We start from the raw sequence: 18,425 nt of genomic DNA on the forward strand, positions 1-18,425 counted from the left end.
ACGACGCGAGCACCCCCTCGTCTGCCCTCGCCGCCTCTCCACAGCTCCGTCCCCTCCGCTCCGACTCCAACGCACACGACGACCAGCTCCGACTCCAACGCACACGACGACCAGCTCCTTCTTGCCAACTCCACCGCCCGCGAAGTCTTAACTCTCTGTTCCCGACTCTACTACTCACTACTCTCTCTGGACTGACGAACACGGTCGCCTTTTATCAGCCCCGTGGCTTCGCCCTCTCATCTTTGACCCCCTCCCTTCGACCTTTCACCTCGCTCCCCATTGGCCTGAGAAAAAGTGGGCGTGAATGCTTTTTGATCCATAAATTTGCATATATCGATCGCCCTCCAACGCCCTGGGGGCGGGGCCAATTCGCCCCTCGCTCACCGATTGGACGGCAAAAAGTGGGCGTGTGTCGTTTTTGATCCGTTTTTGAAGCACAAAATCCGTGATTTTGTACACGCCGTTCGGCGCGCGCCCTGCACGAGTCCAACACCGGTACCCACAAGTGGCGCAAGAACGGTGGCGATGCGACGGTTGCGAGGTGTGACGGGAAGGTCGTGGCGGTTGTGGTGAAGCGGCGTTGTGGTTGGTGGTTGATGTTGTGGTTGTGGTGGTAATCATGGCGGTTGGTCCAAAATAAAGATAGCAAAAGAAAAACGGCTATCCTGAAGAGTCGCAGCACGCATAAATGACATGTATTCCCACTAGACAACGGGTTTGGGCCTAACTACACATGTACTTACCGAGATACCTCACCTAAGGGACCTGAATGGTGGTTTGCGAATTTGGTAACCACAACAATATCATTCGATCAAGGCAAGTCTCACAAACTCACCTTGCCTCTTTATAAGTATCACACAATAAATCCACCTCTCTTTTTCCTTGATGAGGCTCTGGAAGAAGTCAGTGCCTCAAACTTCATGGCGTCATGATCAGCCACTTACTTATTATCCTGGGAAGACCAAGTATCCAAACTGGCTTCCAAGGCCAGTTTTATATCAGGTGTCCTCCATCATGCCAAGTTCTTTCTCAGTAAATATGAACTTCCATAGTTTCCAAGGTCTTCATCCATAATGCAATGTAGTAAGCCTGGTGTTGGCTGAAAGGTTAACGTGGCTGGTTTAAGATCTTAGGGTCTTGAGTTTGAGCCCCTGTGGGCCATTAAATAACACGAGGTGGGTTGACGCAGTCTGTGCCATCCTTACGAGGTTGGGAAAATGAGTACCGGCTTACTGGAAACGAGGAGCTGCATCAGCAGCAAAGCTGCGCTCCCAGAGATGATACAACCAGCAGCCACGGGCTGAATAAAAAACGATGACTCAATGCAGTACCTTTCCTCACTGGTATGGTGCCTCCACTTGACACTGTAACCAGACTCGGTGGTGTAATGATTAGAGCATCCACTCTGAATTTGGGAGGTCAGCAGTTTGCACTCCAGCTGAGTCACACCAAAGACTTTTAAAAGGGTGCTTCCTCGATTGATTCTCAGCATTTAAAAGGATAAAACATGGATAAACCTCCTACGATGGCATCCATGGGAAGGAGGAAATTCCTCTTTAATTACCCTGCTGACTGCACAGAAAAAAGTGATGTCATAAACATGGTGTCATTGGTACCTATAATGATGCCACTTCCCCCAAGATTAGTGGCTGCATTTGTCTGAAATAAAGTATTGTGTGTGCGTGCGTGTGTGTGTGTGTGTGCGTGCGTGTGATTGATTTGTGTTTCAGCTCCTGCATGAGTCTTACACTCTGTAGAAAAAAAAATGGCCCCCTCTTGCATTTAAGGTCTTTGTGAGGGAACTCCTATTATTATTGACCTTTTGTTGTTTTATGATAAGCATATTGGTGGCATCTCTGTTTTCGATCACCAGAAACACCCGCTCCATACAGCAGGGACCAGGGTGTTGGGAGGAGGGTGGGGTGGAGGGAGTTATCTGTAGGAGCATGTGGCAGCAATTCTACAGAGTTGAGTTACATTGTTATTCAAAGTCCTTTTCACCGAAATTATACATTTTCACACTCGCTTCGCCAATGATGATATTTAGGCTCCACCATGGATGATCCTTATAATTAGTACTATTATAATTTGCAGTGTCGTTGTTATAAATATTATTTTGTAAAAACGCTAATATAATTATTATGCTGTTATTAATGCCGACATACTATTTTGAGTGAAACCTTCTTATGGTCTCCCACGCTTGGTATTTGCTGTCCCGGACCAGAAGGCTCGGGCCATGATCACCACGATCTCGGCTAGAGATAATTCTCCTGTTTGGAGTGCCAAAAGCCCTCCTTTCTGATCGAGGCACTCATATTGTGAATAACAAATTACAGATCTCAGTCTAAGTTGGACAGCCGAGTCACAGCATTGTCTGTTGTTAGGTAGTTTTCCCTAAATCCTTCATTACATTTCTGCAGGTGACACTCATTCGCAATGTGATGAATAGTCTGATATGGGTGACCAAAATCACATGCTGGGCTGTCTTTGAAATACCATTTGTGGAAGTGGTGCGGTGTCCTTGCATGAAGAGTATGGATCCTGTTGAGTGCAGATCATTGTTTCCAGGGGAGGTCAAAACCTGGAGGCTCTTCCGTCAGATCACTGACCACTTCTTTGTTAGCAATGTTGTTGTCTGTCCAGAGATGGCGCCACTTGCCCTTTGTGTTAAACCACACATCACTCAAAACATTTACACAGTCCCAGAAAGGTTTACGTGACTCGAGTCAGACATTTGGTAGATTCCGCAGGTCTTCGTGGATTGGAAGCTCTGGGTTGGCTTTGATGTAGTCAAACTCTCTCAGCATTCTTTCCTTCCAGTACACATTGGGGGTGGGATGTTCGACAGGACTGGGAGCCACTGCGTGGGTGTTGATTTCAGTGTACCACTGATTAATTATCCGCCTTAGTGTTTTCAGGAAATGTCCAAGTGTTTTATGTGGCCGCTCTCTGCCCAAACAGGGGAACAGTATTCTGCTGCAGAAATCACAAGAACAAGGCGAGCACTGCGAAGAGTGTGTGCACTTGATCCCCAGATAGTGCCCGTGAGTTTCTGGATGACATTTATCCTGGTATTGATCTTTTCTGTGACACATTTTAGGTGTTCACAAAACATGAGGTTGCGATCAAGGGCAATCCAAGATACTAGGGGAATGGTTCGTTTTTGATTGGTTTGCTGCAAAAGGAAACCTGGAGTTTGCTGTTCACCAGTCGGTTGCTGAGATGGAAAGCAGTAGCTGTAATCTTTGCTGGGTTTGGGTGAAGTACCAGTAGATGAAATATTCCTCCAGTACCTTTAAGTGCAGGGACAGAGTCATGCAGAGATCTTCAAGGTTGATTGCTGGGTAGCAAGAGCAAGATCATCTGCATAGGCAAACTTTCTGTAGGTGGCACAAGGGATGTTGCTCATATATATGTTGAAGAGGATTGGAGCGAAAACAGACCCTTAGGGAGGACCATCATTCAGAGTGATTATGGAGGTTGTTCACTTTCTGAGATAAGCATTTCGATTGCTAAGCATTAAAAAAATGGATATTGTGGTTTGGCACTGGAAAAGTCTGGCAGCTTTCAGCAGAAGACCATTTCACCATACCATATCACACGCTAATGAAAGGTCAATTTGTGCAACACCTGTCTTGAGCACACATTCGGAGCCAGCCTCAATTTGGGTGGGAAGTACAAGTACTTGATCAACACAGCTCCGACTAGGTCTGAAGTCAGCTTGTTCCTTGGGAAGGTTGGGCTCTACCAGTGGAGAGAGCCTGGCCAGAAGGACATGCTTAAATAACCTGTATGTCATACAGAGCAGAAATATGGGCCAATAGCAAGATGGGTCGGCAGCAGGTTTGCCTGGCTTACGGATGGTAATGACTTTAGCCTCTCTCCAGGTTGATGGTATCACTCCAGTTACATAGATGTTAACGAAAAGAGAAACCAAACAATCACGTCCATGAGGTCCAAAGTTCTTCAATAATTCAGGATAGATGCCACAAATTCCTGCTGCTTTCCTTGCTTTGGTTGAGGAATGGCCAGTGTAAATTTCAGCCCTGGTGTAGGGAGAAGGAAGCAGAGATATAGGAGGACATGATGAAATGGTCTTGGAGAGTTCCTTCCAGACTTCACTGCGAGCCTTCTTAGTTGAGGGAACTTTATAGAGTTGAGGAGCAGCATAGAAGCAATAGCATTAGCCAATACTTTTGGAGCTTGATGTTGAGCAGGTGAGGCAGCTCCAATATGCCTTAGTAGGTTCCATGCCTTTTGACTTTAATGAGTGAAATCATTCTCCTCAACTGTCTCCTATCATCTTTGTCATCTGGCCACATCCAGAGATTCCAAGAGCTCAGATACATCTGAATCCCCAGAAGCTTCATACTGTTGGAGGAATTGGTGAGTTTCTGGTAAACCACAAGGTGTGTAACATTTGCAAAAACCACATGGGATGTTGTTTTTGGCTGCATCTATCAGGATTTTGTAAAAGCTGTTATATCTCTTTGGGACAGGGTTAAGGCTGGTGATATGCTCCTCCACCTCCGTTGTGAAAGCCTCCCAGTTGGTTTTCCAGAAATTCCAGTGGACCTTCGGTTTGGATGTAATTAAGGGGACCTCTATTCCAATGTGGATTAATGCTGGTCAATGTTGGCTGTGTGGAAAGTGTGGAAGGATCTTACGTGAAGAGTGTGTCCAGTATCATCTCTGGAGACAAAACAGAGGTCTGGGTTGTAGCCTTTCCTCCACCACAGCCAACCTATGTGAATAGGAAGTGCCTGGTTGTTTGGCATCATGCAAGAGAAAGCAATCACTAGTGGAGGCCCAAGCTACCAATTGGTCACCTACCTCGGCATCTGAAGTACTGCATATCCCCATGAGGTGTGATGGCTGTTGAAGTCACCAGCATGAACTTCAGGATGAGCAGTAATGGGTCATGCTGGAAGGGGCCACTCTACCTGAGGTTGTTTGTACACATTGGTGATTGTTGTGTCCCCAACTTTCACAGTGGCGAAGAAGATATTATTGGTTCTACATTCTTTAGGAATATAAAAGTCAGTCAGGTTGTGTCATAGGTCGGTTGCAATGCCATACTTCACATGGTACACCGCTGCAATAAATTTGAAACCAAAGATGCCGTGCTTGGAAGCTTTGGAGTCATCTTCAGTGTGTGTCTCTTGAAGAACAAAAACATCAAAATCAAGGTTGTCGTATTCATCACGGAACGTTTCCGGGCCGGATCACGATCGTGCAGATGCGCGTGTGCGGACCGTGCGTGAAACGCACCACGGACCTCGTACGCGCAGTCGCGCGAACCCGGAACGGTTCCCGAAATACCTCCTGGCGGCCCTCCAGGCTCGCCATTCCCGTCTCCCGTCTGAATCCATCTGTCATCCATTTCCATACATGCATTTACGCAACGCCATGCTATTCACACCACTCGCACACCACGACACGCACTCCGGGGCAATCACATTGGGGATTCGTGTTAACTCAAGGGGTCCCGGGGTCTCTACCCCCGCCCCCCAAAACTCTGCATGGACCCGTTCACATCATTCACCCGCTCAACCTCGCACGGTTCCGCCAGCCTTACCTGGTTGCGATCTGCTTCGAGGGAGCTTACCATCTCCCCCTGTTCCTGAGGGAGGTTACTCTGATGCTTGCCCTGGGTCTCAACACATTTCACCAGCTCGACCCCATTGTCCTTATTATCAATACTTGTGTGTGTTCCTCTGTAATTTCATGTAATTCGTTCCCTTCTACTTGTTCTATCTCCCATGTCTCTGTTATTATTTCTAACTCCCTTCGTGTCTCTGGAAATTTTTCCATTGTCCCCTCGCCGAGTTTTTTAGTTTCCCCGATAATTGTGGTGGCGTCTCTCATCATCCCGACCTCACCCATCTCCATTGTGGGCCGGACACATTTTGCACTCCCCCTCGGTTCAGTCGCTCCACCACGTGGTGCCGCCATTATGCCTTCCAGTTCCTCCAGACCCGCTTGCAGGTTCAACCCCATGCTCTGCATTTCCCCCCTCAGTGTTTGCATATCTCCCCTCAGTGTTTGCATATCTCCCCTCAATGTTTGCATATCTCCCCTCAGTGTTTGCATATCTCCCCTCAGTGTTTGCATATCACCCCTCAATGTTTGCATATCACCCCTCAATGTTTGCATATCACCCCTCAGTGTTTGCATATCACCCCCTCAGTGCCTGCATGTTTGCATCAATGCGGTTCTGCATCTGCGCCAGCATTTCCATTAATCGGCTCATGTCGAGTGACCCTGATGAAGCCGATTCCCCTCGGTCGGGCGCATATCCGCCAGGAATCAGGGGGGAAATTTGACGGAGGGGAGGGTCATACGCCGCCGCCCTCATGCCCATTACTACCTCTGAGTTTGGTTGCGGGGGCACGTCTTCTTGCATGGGGGTGTCCTGGGCCACTGATTCCTTTCCCATTAAACTAGGACCCACGTGAGCCAGCTCGTCTTGGCCCGCCATGATTCGTCTGAGAATGAATTTGAAATGCTTGTAATTTGGAGGGAAGGGGGGGTTGCTCTGTACACCCCTGATCTGAATCCCGTTAATTTCGTGGAGGCGGAGAGGTTCGAACCCCGCTCCTGAACACCAAACTGTTGTGGGTTCGAATCCTGTAACCCTTCTATGGGGGCGGAGGGGTTCGTATCTCCACTACTGACACCAAACTGTTGTGGGCCGGGGGTCGGTGGCGAGGAACGGCCGCCAGGTGGAGCAGTAGAGCCGTCTCCCACCGAACACCCGGAATTTAGGTTGTGACTCTCGGACAACTCCGAAGGTCACGGGTCATGTAAGGACCGTGCTTGCCAATTCTCTGACTGCGTGGAGAAGGGTTAATAGCCAAATTTCAATATACCTCAGTACCCACGTCATCAAATTACCGGGGAAGTCACACCCTCAACGGACTCTGTCGAACCGGGTCGCTCTAGCTACTTCGGTCCGGTGTATCCGAGCGGAATTACCAAAGTCCGTCGGTCCAAACGACAACTTACAGCCCAATCGGCTTACTGGTTCTCAAGCACGAATCGTGCTGGGTCAATGGAAGAAAACACGGGCAATGACCTGGAACATTGAGCAGGAGGGTTTATTTATAAGGGAGGGAGACACAGAGCAGACTTAATCACGAATAAAATGCAATGTATAATGAAAAGAAAACACTTAAGCAATTCCACTGAAGAGACTGGCACCACACACACACACACACACACACACACACACATACACACACACACACACACACACACACACACACACACACACACACACACACACACACACACACACACACACACACACACACACACACACACAGAAGAAATGAACCCCTTAGGGTCTTTATTGGACCCTTCGGCTCGAGAGGGAAGGCGGGCTGAGGGTCAAGGTCTGGTTGGGTACCTTTGTGCCTCGTGTGGTCACACCTCACAACCCACCACGGTGGGACTCGAACCCATGACCTGAAATCCACGAGCCCACAATCCTGGCTGCTCGACAACCACCATCACGAGGAGCCCCTCAAAAGACCGCAGACAACGATCACAGACTACCACGACGACAGACCAAAAACAATGGCCACGATGACTCATCTACTCTCCTTGACGAACACCCTCCCTTCCCTTTGGACGGGGCGACCACTTCATCTGTCTGGGGCGGAGTCGGCCCTGAGGTGATCAGCCTCCTGATTGGACGAGGCGTCTCGGGGGGGGGGGGTTGTGTCGGGTTGTCTCGAAGGCCCACCCCCCCCCTGAAGAGGCCCTGTAGTAGTTTCCGGCACTCTGGCCTCCCATTGGCCGGAGCGCCTCGGCCCTGCTCGCCCTTCGCCCATTGGCCGGAGGAAGCGCTCCATGCCCTTCCTCGGAGCGGAGCCTCGATCTGATGTGACGGAGGCTCTGCCCACGCCTTCAGCCAGAAACACGTGGGCAATGGAGTCGGTGGTGCGAAGAAGTGAAGGGGATTGATGTAAAAAAAAACAAAAAAACTAACTATAAAGAAACTTCGCAGCGCACACATGTAATTCCCATTAGACAGAAGGACGGGGCCCTAACTATAAACACATACTTATCGAAATAACTGAATTGTGGGGGCTGCTGACTGTCTGTGTGCACAAGGTTTCCAAATCCGTAACAATATGATGGAGATGTTTAACAAAATGAAAGGTATAGACAAAATAAGTGCACATGAAGTATTCCGCAGAGAAGACAGTGGCCATAGCCTGAGAGGGTAGTAAGGCAGGGACTTCCACTCAGAGAGCAGTTTATGCTTGGAATGGTCTCCCTGGAAAAGGTTGTGGCAGCTGAAGGACTAGATAAGTTTACATTGGAATTAAATCGGTACCTGGAAGTTATAGAGAAAGAGGGTGATGGGGATGTTGTTAGGACTTGTAAGTCACTGGAGTATGGATGCGGATGGGTGATTGTGTACATGTTCCCCCTGCCATTCCTCCATCATATGGAATCCCATTGTCCTCCATGACATTGCTTCCACGCGTTCCTGCGTCGTGGGGGGAATTACATGCGGAAAAAAATAAACATTCATCAAAGACGAAGAAGAGGAAGAAGGGGGAGGAGAAGGGAGAGGAAGAAGAAGAAGAGGAAGTAGAAGGAAAAAGGAAGAGGAAGAAGAAGGAAAAATGAAGAGGAAGAAGAAGAGAAAGAAGGAGAGGAAGAGTAGGAGGGAGAGGTCGTAGAAGAAGAGGAAGAAGAAGAAAATGAAGAGAAAGAAGAATAAGGCCTGTGTGAGAAGAGAAGAGAGGATCCAAAATGTCGGTGTTTTTGCATACGTAATAAGAAAATACCTCAAACTCAGGAAGACCAGCATTGAAGTGGATTTTAAAATTTTGTTTGAATCACATGTTAAATTGTATGAGTATATCGTATTGTGCACAAGGAGGTGATAAAAAAGATATTCACAGTTTGGAATTCGGAACAAAAACAATTCGATTATCGTTAATATATAATGATTAAAGCAATCAAAGTGGAGATTTTAAAAAAAAAAAATCTGAAATCGGAAACATAAAGCAGAAGCGTGACGTAGCATCCGCACGTCATTTTACCTCAGGCTCGGGACGACGACCGTTTCCGGATCACGTGGGAGGACCGAGTGGACTGGAAGCCGGTGTCCGCTGGTTGCTGCAGGTGTTGGTCAAGTTTACAAGTCGTGGAGCTCCTTGTGCCGCAGCACTCGCTCTTTTCATCGAACGTTCATCCGTTTTTGCGAACTGTTCATTTTGACCCAAAAATATATTATAATATACATAGATATAGATAAAAATACATCGATTTCTATTTGTCGCACCCGCCGCCTTGACCATGACAACCCGATCTGAGAGGGAGAAAGCGCAGCGGCAGAATGAAGAACACCAAACGATATTGGCGGAACTACTTCGACAAGAAGCGAACAAGTATTGTGCTGACTGCGAAGCCAAGGGTGAATACCTCTGTCGGCCCGGATCTGTCTTTCTGTCTGTGTCCGCCGCTGTCGGCCCGGATCTGTCTGTCTGTGCCCGCCGCTGTCGGCCCGGGTCTGTCTGTCTGTGCCCGCCGCTGTCGGCCCGGATCTGTCTGTCTGTCTGTGCCCGCCGCTGTCGGCCCGGATCTGTCTGTCTGTCTGTGTCCGCCGCTGTCGGCCCGGGTCTGTCTGTCTGTGTCCGCCGCTGTCGGCCCGGGTCTGTCTGTCTGTGTCCGCCGCTGTCGGCCCGGGTCTGTCTGTCTGTGTCCGCCGCTGTCGGCCCGGCTCTGTCTGTGCCCGCCGCTGTCGGCCCGGCTCTGTCTGTCTGTGCCCGCCGCTGTCGGCCCGGCTCTGTCTGTGCCCGCCGCTGTCGGCCCGGGTCTGTCTGTGCCCGCCGCTGTCGGCCCGGGTCTGTCTGTGCCCGCCGCTGTCGGCCCGGGTCTGTCTGTGCCCGCCGCTGTCGGCCCGGGTCTGTCTGTGCCCGCCGCTGTCGGCCCGGGTCTGTCTGTGCCCGCCGCTGTCGGCCCGGGTCTGTCTGTGCCCGCCGCTGTCGGCCCGGCTCTGTCTGTGCCCGCCGCTGTCGGCCCGGCTCTGTCTGTGCCCGCCGCTGTCGGCCCGGCTCTGTCTGTGCCCGCCGCTGTCGGCCCGGCTCTGTCTGTGCCCGCCGCTGTCGGCCCGGGTCTGTCTGTGCCCGCCGCTGTCGGCCCGGGTCTGTCTGTGCCCGCCGCTGTCGGCCCGGGTCTGTCTGTGCCCGCCGCTGTCGGCCCGGGTCTGTCTGTGCCCGCCGCTGTCGGCCCGGGTCTGTCTGTGCCCGCCGCTGTCGGCCCGGGTCTGTCTGTGCCCGCCGCTGTCGGCCCGGGTCTGTCTGTGCCCGCCGCTGTCGGCCCGGCTCTGTCTGTGCCCGCCGCTGTCGGCCCGGCTCTGTCTGTGCCCGCCGCTGTCGGCCCGGCTCTGTCTGTGCCCGCCGCTGTCGGCCCTGGTGTGTCTGTGCCCACCACCTCTGTCTTCTGTTTATAAATCTAGAATATTTGTTGGAGATTATCTGCTTTCTCTTGCACAAGCTGATGTTAAATTAACAGAGTTAATCTCGTATATCTTTCTCCTTTATTGATGGTTTTGATGATTTTGGAAAGAATATATCTGGTATTGAACTTTAAAATATATATACATATATATTGGCAAATATTTATTGAAAAATGTATTTGTTTGTGTAAGAGATGATTTAAGTAAGTTTTTTTTATAGAAGCATATACATACTAGAAGGGCACTCAGTATGTAGAAGCGCATGCCTGATCCACGAGAACATATCAGGCCCAATACATTTTTGAAATATCATGCTTCATAATCGTTTTTGTGGCCCCATCTCTCAATGGTGAAGATTCACTGAAAAAATTAAATATACAGTATCTCTTATCCAGATCTGGATTCGGATCTTCACCAAAATTGAATCAATTGGTTGTGGCCACACACCCAACTTTCCCACCAAATTTCATCCGGATCCGTCCACAACTTTTTGAGATATCCTCCAGACAGACAGACAGAGGTGAAAACTTAACCTTCCCCTTCGGTGGTAGAGGTAAAAATACTGAATTGTGAAATTGAAAGATCATAATAGTCATAGTTCTCATTGGGTCTATTTTTAATTATCAATATTATTTGGACAGTTATGGGCTTCTACCACCGATTGAAGTTGTGGATTTTTCCCTCAATGGCAGAGATTGTTTTCACCCGTCTGGTTTTCTCTCTGTGAGCAGGACATCTCAAAACGTTGTGGTCTTTGTGGCAGGTTGGGTTTGTGACGAGGATGAATTAATTAGGTTTTGGTGAAGATCCAGATCGGTGAATATTTGAAGTTCTGCATCACCTTTGAGTGATAAGGCCAAAAAACGATAAATAGGATTATATTTCAAAAAGTTGCAGATGGATTATGTCAATACTTGGTGGATGAGTCGAGTATGTTACCAGAACAAAAATATTTTGGAGAAGGCTCGGATACAGATCCGGCTTATCTGTGGGATACAAAAAACAAACTGTTGAGCCTGGTGGATGCATGTACTCCACCGAGTGCCATTCCAGTTTAAAATGGTGTTTATCAGACATTCCAGGTGCAAGACTTCACTTCCAAATGCTGTGGACATGCATGTTTGTACCGTATGTATTTAATTTTTACAATTGTGTGAAAAAATTTTATATCTCCACTGACAGTTGCTGGAGGCATTATGTTTTGAGGTTGTGTGTCTTCCGTGAAAAGTTTTCATTGCAGAAATAACTTGGGAACAGCTGAAGGGATCCAAGTCAAACTTGGTACAAGTATGTGAAAAATTTGAACAAATAAATGGATTTGATCGTGGGGTCGAGAGGCCAAAGGTCAGAAGTCCCATTTGGTGAAAGTTCTGTTACTGCACTTGCTTATGAACCAGTGATGGGATTTTGACTAAACTTGGTACAAGTATATATTATGATGCAAAGGGGAACTGATTAGATTTTGGTGTCAGGGGAAAAATGTTGTACTTGAGAACATCTGAAGGGATATTAAACCAAACTTAGTACAAGTATGTATAATATTGTCATGATGTGGACAGAGGCATATGTGTCGACGTCGTGCCGTTCTAGTTTAGTATCACTTTTTAAATGTAAGACAAATAGAAAATGATGTGTTGGAAAGGATTGTTTTATCTTTGGTGTATCTCAAGAGCTCATATTGATGTCAAATTATCAAACAAACGCTCAAAGACAGACCAATGGAATACTTTAATGCAAGTCATAAATTTGAAAAATGTTTATAAATTGATCATTTATCCAGGTCTTACAAATATAAATGATTTTGTGATGTTTATATATTTGATATGGCATCGACTTTTTTTGATAAACAATTTGATAAATCGTTCTGCATTTTAAAAGTACCCTGATAGATTCTATGTTTTAAAACAATATTCAATTTATCATTTTGAATTGCATTTTATATAATACTAGATGACCCGTAAACCCATTGGGTTCCCATTGTGACAGCGGTTGATGAAAAAAAAAAAAAAAAAAAAATCATTTCAAGAAAAAAAAAAAAAAGATAGCTCCAGCGAATTATACCACTGAGGTTGTTTGCATCGATCAAATACTCCCGAAGAGTACTTGACTGAATTGGGAATTGATTTTTTTTTCTTTGCCCGATTTGAATGAAACTTGATACTGCACACCGCAAGAGAATGGTGAGTAAGGTGACCCAAAATTTTTTGCACTATCGTGTACTGTTTTGGCTATTTCAGGAACATACATACATATAGAAACATTAAACACACACACACACACACACACACACACACACACACACACACACACACACACACACACACACACACACACACACACACACACACACACACACACACACACACACACACACGATGACAGTTTTGGTAATATATTGATGTGTAGTCTTATGAGAACAGAACCTTGGTTGTACAATGTACTGGCAGAGGGACCTGCGGAGCAGTTCTGTGGAAAACCCTCTCCTTATTTGAACGGTGTATAGGCAACAAAGCGCTGCCTCACATGCGCCCCGAAGTTTGTTTACTGCGAACAACCCAGCATTAATTTTAGTCTTCCGCACACAAATTGCCAAAAAATAATGTTGTTAATTGGTTTGTTCCCAGAGATCAGATGTTGAAATGAAAACAAATGATCAATTGCAAAATGAATGTGACAATCAGGAAAAAAGTGTTGTTTTATACATCTCATGAAAACAAACGTTGCAAATTAGCATTCTAGGGGCATCGCCTTTGTTTCCATTGTAATTATTTATGCTTTGTGATTGTAAACAATACTGACGGTCAGTTTAAAAAAAACAAAAAAAAAAAACATTTCATTTCAGTGGTGGATCGAGAGCGAAGGAAGGGGGGGGGGACGGAGGCCCCTGGCAATTCATTTTTTTTTACGTATAGCCTACGTTTGTTGTAATTCGTGATAAAATGTTTTGTTTACTGAGCCAAATTAATCCATTTTAATTTTTAATAAAGAAAATAAAAAGCAACATTTTCTTGGAAGCTATGAACCCTCAATCACCACAGGCTCTGACCTTGTTGCTAATTTTCACAAAGGCCAGCCTGACCAGAAACTGTTGTCTGCGGAGGTGGGAAGGAAGATCCATGTCAGATGGTGAAAGAAGAATTCTCGGAATAAGGAGAATAGACCTGGCACACTCGCCACCAAGCATCTGCACCTCAAGATTATCAGTGACCCTGGTTAAGATATAACATGTTCCGTTGCAGTGGCCATTGCGAGGATTGAGATTTTGCAGCAACATGATGGGAGTGTTGACCTTCAGCGACATATTTTGCGGTGGCACACCTGAAAATTTTATTGAGTTAAGAATCTCATGTGGAGAAAGAGCAGATGGGTTTTCATCGGCCAAAGAATCGACACTTTTGGCGATGAAAGTGCCACCCGGCATGTGGTCAGTAAGCTTGCTGTGGCATGAATAATGCACCGCTTTGATCCAGTAACTTTTCAGTCATGACAGAGATTGCAGTGTTACTATTATTATTATTATAATGAAAACAATATTACTGTATTTACAAACCAAGGCTAATCCATTACTCCTGCGGTAAAAGCCTTTGCTAGCCATGGGAGAACATCTTCATTTGGGCGGTGAAAAGGCATTGGAGTGCTGCCTTAAACTCTCCCGGGGGTGGGGGGGGGGGGAAAGAAAGAAAAACCTTTGCCGTGTATCAGCCACAGGAACTCCAGAATGCTGCATCAATCGCTCCAGAAAAAAAAAAACTTGAAGCGGTCTGAAGGTGAGACCTAAGGCATGAAACCTCAGGCCTGTGACGCTTATCCTTTCAATATTTGATGATCATTTTAACAATTGCTTTGTTTCTGGTTTACACTGAATGGAAAATATAAAGGTAGGGCATGGCGATTATGAATGACAGGTTGGACGATGTGTTCGGTCTGAACTGCATGAAAATCAAAATGATGGATTTTGGAGTCTGCAATCTTGTGTCGTAATGACGTCACAGACATTACGTAGCAGACAGACAGACAATTGCCACTACTTTGATATACAGATGATTTAGTGTATAATTGGTCATTTAAAATAAACTTCTAGTTCAGAGATTTGTCCACGTGTTGGTCGAATCTACGGCTGCTGCTTTGCCTCATTTAAGTTAAGTTATCTGAACCAGATACGTTGTGTTTCTGTTATATCTTCGTCCCTGTGTTGTTTGTGTTTCCAATTTTCCATGCTAAATCTTACCTGGTTGTGTTGCATTTATTGAATTTGTTATCGTGTTTCTCAAGGCTTACTTTAGCTGTTCTTCGAATAGCTGCTTTGAACATTCTGCTCCTTTTGCTTCTTTCTTCCCAAATATTGTACTTTCTAACTCTTCAACATTATCCTGTTTTACCCTCCTTGCTTCAGTTTTTTTTTCCACTTCACAACTATCTCATTCCACTTGAATTTCCTTCTCCCTGTACTTCATTCTTTTTCCTCCTTTTCTCAATATATCTCCAAATTGATTGCAAATACGTCTGTCTTCCTTTTTCCTTTTAAAATAAATTTTAAGATGCTTCACTCTCCTTATTTCTCTGTCAGCAATATGTTCTTGTTCGTCGTCATCACAGTCTTTCCAAAACTACAGCACCAACTTTCTCTATGCCTTCAACAAAAATTATTACCTCCCATCCCATGATCTTTATCTCCCTTTGTCCAATTTGGAATTTGGAATCGGCATCCCTATACTTCATGTCCCCGTTCTACATCCCGCCCCCACAATGCCTCCATTTTCCCCCTTCCTGCGCTCTCCCAAGGCCTGTTCCGCTGTCCTTAAATGTGTGAACCTCAAACATCTGAGGCCCCGCTTCAACCTGACAAATCTCTCAATCCAGGCTACTGCCGATAAAACTGCATCTGCTTCACAGAATCCTTCCTCCCACAATATGGCCCTGGCTATTGTCTTCTCACATTTGACAGTATTGATCCCTGCCCTAGCAGTGGAGTTGCACTTTCCATCAATAACTCAATCTCTGACTGCCATTGTACTAATATTCCACCCCCCCCCCCAATCCCCAGGAGTACCATTGGCTGTGACTTTTCCTCCGCTCCCACCTCTTGTTTGTCTATGTTGTACCATCCTCCAAACAGTGACTATGCCATCTAAATCTTTTTCTTGGACATGGACCAACTTTTAACTAATTATCCCAACTCTCTTTGTCATATTTTGTGATTTCAATTGTCACCATGCAAATTGGCTAGGTGTTGGTAGCTTTCTCACCAGCCATGGCACTTCAGCAAAGTACTTCTGTGACTCCATGGGACTGACTCGATCCATAAACTTTTCAACTCTGATTTCTCCCAATGGCAAATCCTTCCTTCTGGACTTGATGACAAACTTCCCTGCAAATGTTTCCTTATCTTCCTCTGCTCCAATTGATTCATCTGATTATATGCATGTGAGAGTCAACGTCTCTACAGCAATTCTCAGGGAGCTAATTCAGCACCATCGAGTCTGGCAGTCCACTCGGGAAGATTGGCAGGAACTCCAAGCAACTATTTCACTTCAATACTGGTCTCATATCTACTGCCCTGTTATTAACTCCACCCGGGAATTCTTCCACAGAAAGCTGCTGTCTTTTGCACAGATCCATCCCATCTCTTCTTCAGTTATCCGACCCTTCTTCTTGCCCAAGGTACACTGAATCCTGTGGGGAGGCAGTTGCTCTTAAACAACTTGCCTTCTCTTCCTGGAAAGCAACCCTGACCGAAGGCATTCTCAACTCATTCCAACAAAGCTCGCAACAAGTGGCAACTCTCAGGAGAGACAGGAAACAACATCTGTCCAACCTCAAGATTTAACTTTCAAACTCGTCTCCCTCTGAAACTGGGCAGCACCTTGTCAATTCAGTTTGTGGTGTCTACTCCCCTTCCTTCCCTTCCCCCTCTTCAAAGGGCAACACAGCCGACTCCACTCATGAGAAGGCCGAATCGCTCAATGCTGTGTTTGCTTCAAAAATGTGTGTCCCCAACCCCTTGCTCTCTGTTCCCACCCTACCCAGTCAAACCCAATTACTCCTGAACTCTGTCTTTTACAGCTGAAAAAGTGGAGAAGTTTCTGGCAACCCTTTTCTTTAATTCTGTACCTGGACAGGACAGCATCGGCTCCCATGCACTAAAAAACCTTATCTGTTGCTCTTGCACATCCTCTCTACTCTTTTCACCTTTTCATTTGCCCTCGGTCATCTTCCATCTGGTTGGAAATTGGCAAACATTTCTGCTTTAAATAAACAAGAAAGAAAAGTAGAAAGAGCAATCAGATTGCTTGCCCTCGCCAGGACTTCTTTTGTGTGGTGTATTTTTTTCGTTTGTGTACTAGTGTGTTATGTAATTAATGAGGGACATAATTATATCTGCCAGTGATGACCGGGTAACGAGGCGTCCCGCTTTGCAACCCCACTTTTATCAGACACCTGATCAGACACCACTAATATTTTTTGTCATTATTCATTATTCAATTGAATTCAGAATTGGATTAAAATATATTCAATTCAAATCAAATGAACGACCAAATAAGTACAGTGCTGCATTGTCGTAATCAAAAGGAAGTCAAACAAGCAAAAAGCAAAGATGAAGTCATCAGGAGGAACCTGGATAGGATTTGCATTTCAGCTACTACTACTCTCCCCTCAAGCCCATCCAGGCACAGCCAAGTGAGCCTTATTAAAAAATAAAAAACTCAGATCAAATTTTTTTTATAATTCTGGCTGCCAGACCATGCATCCAATCAAGTTGAAATTTAAAGCATGTCTTCCCCTTAGTTCAAATACTGCCCATCCGTTGAATTAATACCAGGTGGGGTTGACTCAGCCTGTCACCCTTTTGAGGTCAGCAAAATGAGAACCAGCTTGCTGGAATGATTGAGCCATTCGAGTATCTTTTGGCGGAGTGGTGACCCATCCAGGATTGTGCCCCATAGCGCATAAGACTGCTTCGGCAGCACCGACGCACTGTACAGATTATGGTCCCAATAGATGGATGGATGGATTCCCCTTCCCTACCATATCATAAATTTGAAGTTTCATGTCAAATGATGAAGTGGTTCGAGAGAAAACATTAAATATTTTTCTTCAATCCAATTTGGCTGCCAAACCATGTAACCTATCAATTATTCTCTTAGAAACTTGTACACCCATGGCTTGGGGAACATTTTATGGAGTTTCCCCTTGATTTGTCCAGCCATTCTGGAGGAGAATTTTTTTTTAATAGGTTTTTGGGTAAATCCAATATGGCTGCCAAGCCATGTGACCTATGATGTCATATGTGTGAACATTTTGTTCCTCATGGATAGGCGGTCAAACGTTTAACCATTCGCCTCGATATATTCAGCCACTTCAAAGAAGATTTTTGAAGGTTGTTTTTTCAAAACATGGCGACCAAAGAAAGTGAGCAATGATGTCATCATTTTTTTTTTCTGTGGACCATTTTATCCTGAGATGACCCTCAAATTTTCATACTGATCAGATGTAGCATTCTACATATGAAATTATGACGTCATAATATAGGCACCTATGACGTGATTTAAAAAAAATAATCACATTCCCCATGAGGAGTACTTGCCGTGTGCCAAGTTTCAATTTTTTCTTTGATGTAGTTTGAGATACTGAGGTCCAAAGTTTTTCTGTTTTTCCAACATGGCTGGCCACACCTTGTGACCGGTTATGTCATAATTATGATTACAACATTCTGCATGAGTAGTCGCATCTACAGTGAAAATTTTGTCTCGATCTGACAAGCGGTTGTGGCGAAAAACACAAAAGTTCTGTGCAGACAAACTGACAAATGAACAATCATTCGGTGACAACTTGGTGCGGAACGGCACTCGGTCGAGCACATAGCTCCACCAGGCTGAATAGTTTACATTTTGTATGCAACCAATAGGTCGGATCTGAATCCAGAGCTTAACCAAAATCGAAT

At 45.9% G+C, this 18,425-nt stretch overlaps 1 protein-coding gene across 1 annotated transcript in view; it reads left to right on the top strand.

Annotated features, from left to right (window-relative positions):
* The first annotated feature begins 9,070 nt into the window (after nucleotides 1-9,070).
* LOC147020428 (stromal membrane-associated protein 1-like) overlaps nucleotides 9,071-18,425 on the top strand; it is a 95,646-nt gene continuing 86,291 nt past the window's right edge. Inside the window, exon 1 of the mRNA XM_085895739.1 lies at nucleotides 9,071-9,439. Within this exon, the coding sequence (XP_085751865.1) occupies nucleotides 9,322-9,439 (118 nt within the window). The 5' untranslated portion in view covers nucleotides 9,071-9,321. The remainder of the gene's footprint in view (nucleotides 9,440-18,425) is intronic.

Source organism: Eptatretus burgeri, chromosome 9, assembly GCF_056783735.1.
Source record: "Eptatretus burgeri isolate ZD-2024b chromosome 9, Ebu_testis_v1, whole genome shotgun sequence".
In the NCBI taxonomy this organism is placed as follows: Eukaryota; Metazoa; Chordata; class Myxini; order Myxiniformes; family Myxinidae; genus Eptatretus; species Eptatretus burgeri.